This window comes from Pecten maximus, chromosome 2 (genome assembly GCF_902652985.1).
Source record: "Pecten maximus chromosome 2, xPecMax1.1, whole genome shotgun sequence".
Classification (NCBI taxonomy): Eukaryota; Metazoa; Mollusca; class Bivalvia; order Pectinida; family Pectinidae; genus Pecten; species Pecten maximus.
This window is the reverse complement of record NC_047016.1, coordinates 49924742-49936980: the sequence shown is the minus strand read 5'-3', so window position 1 is coordinate 49936980 and position 12239 is coordinate 49924742. Positions and strand designations below refer to the sequence as shown.

Genomic DNA, 12239 nt, shown 5'->3' with positions numbered 1-12239 from the left:
TCCTAGATATACAACCACATCACCATAGCAACACTTGTATCCTAGATATACAACCACATCACCATAGCAACAATGATATCCTAGATATACAACCATATCACCATAGCAACAATGATATCCTAGATATACAACCACATCACCATAGCAACGATGGTATCCTAGTTATACAACCACATCACCATAGCAACAATGATATCCTAAATGCTACACCGCTAACAGTGTGTGTACACTTCTTGTCACAAAAACATAAAATTGCACTTACAGTATAGAAATATATCTTATTTACACAAACAATTGAAAAAAAGTAACAGTGTCCTAAAACTAACTGTGTCATATAAAACTGAAAATAACATACCTGGTATTACCACATATAGAAGCATAGTACAATAGGATTTCTTAGGGTTCAATTAATTATTTATTCACTTTAAATCTAAATGATAAAATTCAGAAGTCAAAACTTTTGGACGGTGGTAATAGCTAGTATACATAATACAACAGTTTATTTTAGTTTTTTACTCAATCATAAAACCTATTTTGTCGGAGAGGTAGCATGTTTGAATTAACAAATTTTTAAGCAAGAAATTAAAAAAACTCTGCTTAACAACAAATCCAATTCCATTTGACAAAATCTTCACAGAGAAGATTAATGCAAACAATCTTTATTTGAAAATTCGTCAAATTGAAGTTTTAACATACAAAAAAAGATTCCTCATAAGATGTTGCTTTGGATGTTGTTAAATATAACCTTGATGTTGTCAACTAATATGTATTTATTGTGCTAAATCATATTTAGTAAATGTTGTCTTGTGAATGGTTTCTTACATTTTCACCATTGAAAAAGACTTTCAACTAATTTCTTGATTTAAAACAAGCAATTCTAACAAAGATGAGTTTTTTTTCTACCAAAACTACTATTAAGATAATTCTATCAAGCAAAGCACAGAAAAATTTCTTGGCTTTGAAGTCATTTCTAGATTGGTGTTGTGAGAAGTTTTAAAACTTTTTTGCATGTTGAGTGAATTTAGTTCTAATGTTTTTGAGTTTTGGGAATGTTACCTTGTGCACCTGCAAATTTTTCCTGATTTAATTTTTAGGTCATAGTTTTTTTGTTTTATTTGAGCATGCAGTATGTAGTTTGTGAATGGGTTAAAAAGAATCAATTGATTTAAAGAAATGAACAGTTTTAAAAAGATATTAAATTTTTTGTATATAAAATGATCATGAATAACTTAAAGAATTCTATCCTATTGTTTAATTATTTAATTTATTAATTGATAATTTTTCCTATTTTCCAAAACCAGAAAGAGATTTTGTACATCAGATATATATTTTTTTGTCTGTAAAACTTTTTATGTTACTTATTTTGTGTTTGAGTGGTATCTTAATTGTTTGCATATCTTTACAAAAACAAATTCTAACAGGGATGGAAGGTTCCGAGCCGAGTGGACGACGATACAGACCTCACCATTGTGGACAGGACCAAATTAGATCTCAAGGAGAATGAACGCTATCCTCTGGATGCTGCTAGAGAGAAACTGTTGAGTCTGGAACCAAACATAGAGCGTCGCTACATTAAACCTCCACTCACAAAGGCGTAAGTCGCTACAAAGATAAATTGTGATACATTAAACCTCCACTCACAAAGGCGTAAGTCGTTACAAAGATAAATTGTGATATATCAAACCTCCACTCACAAAGTCGTTAGTCGCTACAAAGATAAATTGTGATATATTAAACCTTCACTCACAAAGACATAAGCCATTGATATAAAATAAAATATCTCTTTATCAAAGTTTCGCTCACAAAGACGTAAGTTGTTTATATAAAATAAAATGTCATATTTTGAAAATTGAGTTTCAGCAAAAAAATCTTCTTCTCTTTAAACTTTCAAACATCATGGTTAAAAGCAGAGGTATAAATATGTTTGTCTTACGATTGTAGAGTGACAATCAATCTGGCCAGTCTAGCTGAACACACACGGTCGGAGCGACGGAACAGCCATACACAGGAGGAGGAGGATGACAACGACTCTATCGACCAGGAAGCCCCCGAGCGACCTGAGGACGTACCGCCTGGTCTAGCCACGTGGCGGTCTGCAGTTGCCAAGGCAACCTCACCTGCACAACTGACTTTGTGTGTTCATCAGCTCAGCACCTCCATCTCCTGGGAAAAGTCCATCATGAAAGTGGTAAGGGCAGGTCAAGGTTACAAGTAAGGCAGGGTTAAAGGTCAAATATATAGTGTGTTGAGGTTAGGCCTATGACAGGTTAAAAGTTTAAGTAGTAAGGTCGGGGTCAAAGGCCAAATATATTGGATGAGTTAAAATTAAGTCTAAACCTGGGTCAAAGTTCAAGGAGGAAGGGTCATGGTTAAGTGTGAGGCTAGGTCTAATGTCAAGTGGTAGTCTGTGTTCAAAACAGAGCTTTTGTTACGTTCAATTCATCATTGTCTTCAACATGTTGAAGTTGATCATAATCTTCAACTCAAAAAACATTGTAACACACAGAATTTACAATTGATAGAATTTAGAATTGATAGTAACAGAATAGGTAAAGCATGTGTCATTTGTATGTTTCAGCTTTGCCAGATCTGCCGTAAGGACGACAATGAGGCAGAACTGTTGTTGTGTGACGGATGTGACCAGGGTTACCATACATACTGCTTCAAGGTATTCTATTGTCAGAAGAGAGAATTAAACAATGAAGAAATAGGGATATAAACAATGAAGAAATAGGGATATAAATAATTAAAAATTTGGGGAATAAACAATTAAAAATTTGGGGAATAAACAATTAAAAATTTGAGAAAGAAACAATTAAAAATTTGGGAAATAAACAATTAAAAATTTGGGAAATAAACAATTAAAAATTTGGAGAATAAACAATTAAAAATTTGGGAAATAAACAATTAAAAATTTGGGAAATAAACTATTAGAAAATAAGGAAACAAAGAATTGTACATGTAATTTGAAAATGTCTGAAATAATTAATATTGACATTTTCTGAATATGACAAATCAGTGTGTTCTCTGTGAATCTGTTGTGAAGTTCGGATAACAGAATTAGTCAATATGTCCAGGTAAATTTTGCTGTCTTACTGTTTATGGTGTTAAAGTGTGACTGTGGTCTGTTTCAGCCCAAGATGGATAATATACCAGATGGTGACTGGTACTGTTATGAATGTATATCTAAGGTAAGTTTGTTACTGAGGATTTAAAAAGACGAAATTGTAGGTAAAATAACCATGTCCGATGATATCACCAGAAGAAATTTAATGTATATAGTTTTGACGTTATATTTGTTTCAAATCTCATTCCACACAAAGGTCTTGTCTTATTGTGATGTTTAGGTCATTTATGCATTTTCACTGAACCGTGACTGCACTGTGTTTGTCTCTGTAAAAAAGCTAATCAGTTCCACTCTTGTTAATTGTGAAATACCACATTTCCATATTACCCTAGCAACCACCTCTGACCTCCCACATCAGCCACATGACGGACAATGACCTTGACTTCCTCCTTATCATTTCCTTGGTAATAGAATCAATGCAAACCCTTCCTCTAGCAAAGTGACCTTCTCTTCTGGTAGATACATTTCTTATTGATTCACTGTCTGTTCTTTTAAGTATGAAATCATGTCAACTTAAAAAATATACTTATTTAAACATTTTATCTGCCATACAAGACCATTGGCAAACGAGGAAGTCGTCCTCATCCATCTTTGCACTGGACAAACTTATTTTTTCTCATATATATTTTTAAACGGGGAAGACCCACCTGTATGCTATAAAAATTTTCAAATTGGAAAGTGGCCATATTTGTCAACTGGCCATAAACATAATCAATCAATAAAACATGACCTTCTGATGACAGTGCTGGTATATTGACCCCAATATCAACCTAAGCCTGTGGTGATTTTCCTCCTTGTTGTGACCTTTGCATCAAAATGACCTTGACCTTCAGCTTAGCTTGACCTAATGACATCCCTGGTCATAACCTTGATCCACCTGAACGTGACCCTGTAGTGATTTCCCTCCTTGTTATGACCTTGGCATCAAAATGACCTTGACCTCCAGGAGAGCTTGACCTTCTAATGACATCCCTGTTTATAACCTTGATCACCGTGGCGTCAAAATGACCTTGACCTTATGATGACCTTTCTCCCTCTCTGCAGGCATCTGGCGTGCCGTGTTGTATTGTGTGTGGGAAGAAGACTGGTAAGATTGCAGAGTGTCATCACTGTCCTCGAGCCATCCATCTCGACTGTCTTGACCCACCCCTACCTCGTATGCCCAGGAAATGGGTGTGTCCAGCATGTTCATCAAATATGGTGAGAGCATGAATTATCTCCCTTAGATCATCATAAAAAAAATCAATGGATGCAGATTTAGCATTAAATGCTGAAGATTTTTTTTTTTTTTTATTTGAAATATGTATCTGTGATTGAATACTAGCATAGTAATTGGGAAGGATTGGGGGCCGATAAATTATTCAAATTATACCCCTAGCATAGTAATTGGGAAGGGTTGGGGATATAATAATCACTATAATCACTATAATCACTTTGTGTATTTGTGCATGTGTGTGTCATATGTAAAGCTTGTTTACAAGATGTTTCATATACTCCAGATATAGTTCATATTCACACCATTACATCACGCCCTCAACTTCTGTACCTGATCAGATTTTGGTGATCATTCAGGGTCAAAGGTTAAAGGCTAAACTTGATCACATTATATATAAAAAGCTGTTGTACAAGATACCTCACGAACCCCTGCACTAATTTGTTTAATTGATGTTGATGAGAAGGGGGCATATCTATGTAATGTAAGTCATTGCTAGCTTTGCAATAAATTTTATTATGGTACATTTACTTGTACAGAATGGACGAAAACGGACACGGAAAAGCCCGAAAAGTCCGAAGAAGTGTGATGGTGGTAACACCACTCCAATACAAAGACGAGACTCTGAAGCATCAACGAAACAAATGGAGACACCATCGTCAGAAAAGAAAAAAGGCAACAAAGAAAATGAAAGGAAGAAAGCTGCCGAACAGTCCGATGATATGACTTTGTGCAGGTAATTTATACTGATGTCTCTAATGTTTACAATTTTGAATAAATGGTGATTTTTCGTCAGTTTTAAGTACTTTTCTCTGATATGATGTCTATATTCTTATCTTTACTATTTTTGAATTTTCTTACAGTTTGATTCTTTGTAGATTGGATTAAATATGATGAACATTTTGTTGATTTCATTGCAAAAGTGGTTATTTTGATATTGAGAAATTTAATTGAACAAATTCCACGTGACCAGAGGAAACAGTTTTTATATCCAAAATTCATTATAGGATATAAATGTATGTTAATTTGAATTCTGAGATCTTAACTTAGCTCGTAATAAGCAGCAAATTTGTCTTTTAAGAAAATTTACTTTATTTTTTTTATGGTCAATTTTCAGCTAATAAACAGTGATCATTGAGAAAAGTATTTTCCTGGTGAATATTGACCCAGTTTTTGGTCCAGATACACAGATCAAATTTAGAAGAAGAAAAAAATCTCACGCATTGTTGTGTCATGTAAAATACCTGATAATTGTTCTTTCTCCCTTAGGCTGGTTCTGACAGAAATGATAATTGTTCTTTTCTCCCTTAGGCTGGTTCTGACAGAAATGATAATTGTTCTTTCTCCCTTAGGCTGGTTCTGACAGAAATGATAATTGTTCTTTCTCCCTTAGGCTGGTTCTGACAGAAATGGAAAAGCATGAAGATGGCTGGCCATTCCTTAAACCTGTAAACTTCAAACAGTTCCCAACGTACCGTAAATACATAAAACAACCTATGGACTTCAGTACAATAAAAAACAAGCTCAGGGACTCTGTGTAAGTAGACTTTAAGTTGGAGGACATCCCATTGTCTAGTTACCATTGTCTAGTTACCATTGTCGAGTTACCATTGTCTAGTTACCATTGCCTAGTTACCATTGTCGAGTTACCATTGTCTAGTTACCATTGCCTAGTTACCATCGCCTAGTTACCATCGTCTAGTTACCATCGTCTAGTTACCATCGTTGAGTTACCATTGTCTAGTTACCATTGTCTAGATACCATTGTCGAGTTACCATTGTCGAGTTACCATTGTCTAGTTACCATCGTCTAGTTACCATCGTCTAGTTACCATTGTCTAATAACCATTGTCTAGTTACCATTGTCTAATAACCATTGTCTAGTTACTATTGTCTAGTTACCATTGTCTAGTTACCATTGTCGAGTTACCATTGTCTAGTTACCATTTCTAGTTACCATTGTCGATACCGTTGTCTTTACCATTGTCTAGTTACTATTGTCTAGTTACCATTGTCTAGTTACTACTGTCTAATAACCATTGTCTAGTTACCATTGTCTAATTACCATTATCTAATAACCATTGTCTAGTTACCATTGTCGTTACCATTGTCGAGTTACCATTGTCTAGTTACCATTGTCGTTACCATTTTCTAGTTACCATTGTTTAGTTACTATTGTCTGTGTGTCTTCATTCCTTCAGGAATTTTAATCCAACTTCATACAATGATAAATTATTATATTATCTTGGATAAGTTGGAGTTTCAGGGTTTATGGGTCAAGGTCAAAGTCACTGTTGCTATTTTTAGGAGGGGGACGGTAGGGAATATGAATTGCTTTAAACAATTCCCAGTTTGATATTTAACAATACATAGTCATTCATGTTTGATTTTCTAACTTTTACAGATATAAGTCAAGAGCAGAATTTGCAGCTGATTGTAGACTTATTTTTGAAAACTGTAAAACTTTTAATGAGGATGAATCGGAGGTTGGTCGAGGGGGCCACACGCTGCGGAAATTCTTTGAATCCCGGTGGAAGGAACTTATACTGCACTCATCGACAGTTTCATCCCATTCTTCATCATCGTCATCCTCTGCAGCATCTCCATCACCCGCAGTGACAGTACCTTCATCTAGTTCATCGTCTGTGACCTCAGTTAATTCATCGTCATCAGTGGCGCCACCTTTATCCAGCCACTCTTCAGGGACATTACAGGAAGCGTCAGTGTCGGAAACGACGACTTAGGAGGATTTCTGAGTGCTGTGTTCATTTGTAAAATGTATAGCAAGTGCATTTAACCGTTACGAATGTGTCTCAAATTGTTTTATCCCGTAACTAAATGAAAACCTATCTAGGACTACATACCTTCAAACCTATGGCAATGCAAGTGGGATGTTCAATAATTCAAACCATATCTCCGTTAAAATGACAATATAACACTATACTTGATTTCATGGTTTACCATTTTCAAACCGTTTCACCAGTTCAGTGCGAACTTGTCATTAATTGTAGATCACAGTCAGTGAAGTTGTATGAATTTGTGTAAAGGTATTTGCGGATATTCCTAGTAAAGACAGTATTTGTAAAAATCTGTGAATGTTGGTACGTCCTAGGATATCCGTGTTGTGGTGTCCTGGTAAATGAAACAGAATTTCAACAACTTAAATCACTCTATTTTTGTGAGAAATTAACTTTCATCCAATTTACTGAGGACACGTATTTGTGAACTTAAATTTAAACTATCATCACCTTTAAAGAATCCTCTCAATCATTTTTTTAAAATTATTTTTTAAGAAATATTATTAAAAAATAAATTGGTTCCTTGTTATGTGAATCTATTTAAGCCATGCTTCCATTGGTAAATGTTTTTAAATTTAAAACTGGATAAAACTGTCTTTTCCCTATATAGATTTGCTAGCTATGATGTCACAATTTGGACGTACAAGTTTTGAAATTATAAAGGGATTTGACGATCTTTAGAAGAACAAAATAGATTTGAAAGAAATTGTTAAGAAAAAGAAAGGAAAAACGAAAATCACCAGGGTTTATAATATAATGAACTGTTATTGGACGCAATATTAAGGTCAAGGTTTACTGAAATGTCTAAAGGTAAAATATAATTAACTAATAAAGGTTCATGTCGGTAAAGTGATTTAAGAAATCTTTTATAGTATTGCCTTATTCATAAATGAAAAACAATTAACGCTAAATTAGATTGAGAGTGCAAAAATTTCTAGGTATATGTAGAAATATGTTTTGAGTTTCTTTGCCTTAATTGTCATCCAATTGGTAGTTTTATACTATACTCAGTCATGAATATTACTGGTCACAAATGAAACATGATATAATATTTTGCTCTGTTATTTTCTTGCACCCAGAAATCTGGATACAGGCTTCATAGGTCACAAATCATCGGGACGGGAACGAATCTCAGAAATAACGGTCCATGGATCATTGAATTCACTAATATTTGGTAAAAATTCACTTATTCGGTCGGATTCTTTGAATTCATTAAAGGTATATTACATTAGATTGATAGTTTATTAATACACCACATACAAAAATTCATATTAATATCAAAATAACATTTCGTTGAAAAGTTAGATATGGGAAATTATTTTTGACAAGATAACTTGTCAGATTAACTCTCATACTACACTCAAATTTATCTCGTTCAAATTACATCATAACCTCACCAGTCCAGACAAGCCTTGATGTGTTCCAGATTGAAGTTCGGTGATATTGAGGAAGACACTCAAATCTAAACTGCCTCCAGTTGAATTTTGTATGCACATAGATACCGCCATTTTGATCCATTTTTTAACCTTAATTTAAAAAAAAAAACTACTACTTTATGACACCTTTCTAAATTACCTCCGACTTTGCAATGCATCATAAGATTGTGCCATTCCCGTCGTAAAGTCCATCATCAATTATATAATTAAAGTCATTTGGTCTCTTGTGTGTTCCAGAGAAAACGACAAAAGGACAAATTAGATGTACATGTGTATGAATGTGTCTGAGTGTGTGTGTTTACAAATATGTTAACTCCATGGGCACACTTTCGTATCTACCTGTACAACCTCTCAGGACAAACTGTAACACCCTAGTGGTCAATATCTGACCTTTGCCCCCACAGGTCAAGTCATATTGTAGCCCCTAAACGTCCACAATAATATTACATATTGTGTATACCGTCATTTTTTTTTTCTTGTAAAAAAAAATTTTCAGGTTTGTTGTAATTCTTGTGATAATTTGTACAGTTTATATCTCCTGTCCAATGCATTAGCGTGCAACTTATTTATTATTATTGAAAATACGAATGTTTATGTCCGATGAATCGTTAGGAATCTCACCGTAGCACTTGCTGTAATATAACGCTTTTATTTATGTGGTCACTCTCGTGTGAATCAATATATATATATATATATACACTAAAAATGTGCAATTTTTTTTAATCAACAGTGAAAGAATTCGAATTGCCTATGATATACCAACGTTAATGTTTTCCTATGTGTTGTTAAAAGACTTGTAGCTCCAAATTATTGATTAATATATATATCTCGCGTAGTTTGGATATTGTCCTCGTTTCCTGGAGGGACTAGTATTGAATGGTACAATCTACACTGTAGGCTTTTACAAACATCTGCAGATTAATAATCTTATGAATGCATCAAATATACATGTATCAACTTTTAAGTTAAGGGTGTATGTTGAGTTATAATGTAAATTTTGAGTTAAAGACACTTCTTAACTTACTTTATTTGTTATCTCCTGTAATAAATGGATTTTGTTACTTTGGACGAATGTTAAGAAAAAGGGAGATAACTTTAAAAAAAAAAACACAATTCAAAAGTAGTTTATATGGTAGATTATGTCGTTTAATTTGGAAAAAGTGATCATTTTGAAAAATATGAAGAAAAAATTGTTTCTAGAATATTGATTGACAAGTGTGAAAATAAAAGCAAAAATAAGTAGAATGTTGAAATGAAGGTAAGATATTTCATAGTAAATTTTATTAGATGTATATTTTAAATTTCTTTAAACATCGAATTTGGTCAGGTTGTAGGTTTAATGTATGGATGGGACTTAGTTATTTTATCTAGACCATGTTGTTTATTTCTGTGAAGCGAAGGATGTATATCTACTACATTCGTACACACATTTCACATTGTGTGACATCATAGCTCTTCAGTTGCCATGGTTACATTCGAACTCTCCTGTTTTGTGTTGTAAAGAGTGTGTGATAAATCTTTAGTTTTTCAGTTGTCATGGTTACATATGAACTCTCCGGTGTTGGAGATATAATGTATATATATGAATTTAGTGCAAGTCTTAAAGTACAAGAGATCGAGTAGGCCGTAACATTATCTAAAGGTTGTATACTTGACATGATGGATAATTTAAAACAAGATATATTACTGTAATGGTCGTGATTTTTTTTTTAAAGTTTTTTTTTCCCCAGGCATTCATTATCAATATATTTTCTGAAGAATCAATGATTGTAACTTTTAAGTAATGTAATATTGTTAGAATTTGGGTTTAAATAATATTTAACTTGTCGGTCAATGTTACACACCAAAAAAATGTAAGAAAGTGTGGCATAAATATATATGTATTCTCTACTCAAGGGTCAGTTACATTTTCAAATTTATATCGTACAAATCCAGTGACCTCTAGTAGTGGTTAAGCAGCATATTCGATAGTTAATTTGTTATTGTGAATGTGAAAAACCTTGTTTCCCTGGACTTCTAATAAAACCTGCCAGTCAGCTATTGCTGTATATTCTAAATATGATGCACAAAATATTCAACTTTCAGCAACTGGCTGACAAGTAGTCCGATGGCATATCATCTACCAAACTCATTAGAGACAAGACATTTCACAAATGTATGATGTTGAAATTTACTGCAGATGCTGATAAAAAAGTATTTTTTAGGAAATTAAAGTTTATATTTTGGCATGATATGTATATGTAGTATGTGACTTTTACACAATTGTTAATTCTTATATTTCTGCTGAAACTGCACAGTCATGTCAAGCCCTAGTTTACACGTGGCGACATTTAGAAACTGTGGCCATGTGATTAGTCCTAGCTCTGTATGTTATTATATGAAATAATTCCTTTGTGTTCCTATTGATACGTAAATGTGGCTTAAGAATGTATGTCGGCTCTCCGTGTGGTAAAACTGATTTTAGATGTGGTATTAACTGTTTAACATTTAACTGTTGATCTGTACTCTAAGCATTAAAATTTGTGAAATTTGATAAAACAGAATAAAAAGAACAAAATATGTTGATGGAACATGTAGTCATGTGTATGTCTTGTCTGTTAACTTCTAAAAGATTCGGGTCCAACAAACTATGACCTTGACCTATACTATTTGACCTTGGCCTGTTCTATTTAACTAACCTAATTGGCCTTCACTAATTGACCAACCTTGCCCTTCAACCTTTGAGCTACTTTGCTCTTTACATTTTGACTGACCTCATGATAACATTAATTATCTAACCTACCTTACCCTTTACTACACTATAACTGACATTGCCCTTAGCTACACTGTTTGACTGACCTTGCCCTTTACTACAATATTTGACTGACCTTGCCCTTTACTACAATATTTGACTGACCATGCCCATTATATTACTACACTATGACTGACCTTGCCCTTTACTACACTATGACTGACCTTGCCCATTACTACACTATGACTGACCTTGCCCATTACTACACTATGACTGACCTTGCCCTTTACTACACTATGACTGACCTTGCCCTTTACTACACAATGACTGACCTTGCCCTTTACTACACTGTTTGACTGACCTTGCCCTTTACTACACTATGACTGACCTTGCCCTTCACTACACTATTTGACTGATCTTGCCCTTTACTACACTATTTGACTGACCTTGCCCTTCACTACACTGTTTGACTGACCTTGCCCTTTACTACACTATTTGACTGACCTTGCCCTTAACTGCACTATTTGACTGACCTTGCCCTTCACTACACTATTTGACTGACCTTGCCCTTTACTGCACTATTTGACTGACCTTGCCCTTCACTACACTATTTGACTGACCTTGCCCTTTACTGCACTATTTGACTGACCTTGCCCTTCACTACACTATTTGACTGATCTTGCCCTTTACTACACTATTTGACTGACCTTGCCCTTCACTACACTATTTGACTGATCTTGCCCTTTACTACACTATTTGACTGACCTTGCCCTTTACTGCACTATTAGACTGACCTTGCCCTTTACTACACTATTTGACTGACCTTGCCCTTTACTACACTATTTGACTGACCTTGCCCTTTACTGCACTATTTGACTGACCTTGCCCTTTACTGCACTATTTGACTGACCTTGCCCTTCACTACACTATTAGA

At 34.3% G+C, this 12239-nt stretch overlaps 1 protein-coding gene across 1 annotated transcript in view; it reads left to right on the top strand.

The window, feature by feature from the left end:
* Positions 1-11150, top strand: part of LOC117322368 — a 54069-nt gene extending 42919 nt beyond the window's left edge. Inside the window, 8 exon segments of the mRNA XM_033877235.1 lie at positions 1422-1594; positions 1942-2188; positions 2579-2668; positions 3135-3191; positions 4172-4327; positions 4880-5076; positions 5734-5877; positions 6745-11150. Coding sequence (XP_033733126.1) covers positions 1422-1594; positions 1942-2188; positions 2579-2668; positions 3135-3191; positions 4172-4327; positions 4880-5076; positions 5734-5877; positions 6745-7084 — 1404 coding nt within the window. The 3' untranslated portion in view covers positions 7085-11150.
* Positions 11151-12239: the final 1089 nt, after the last annotated feature.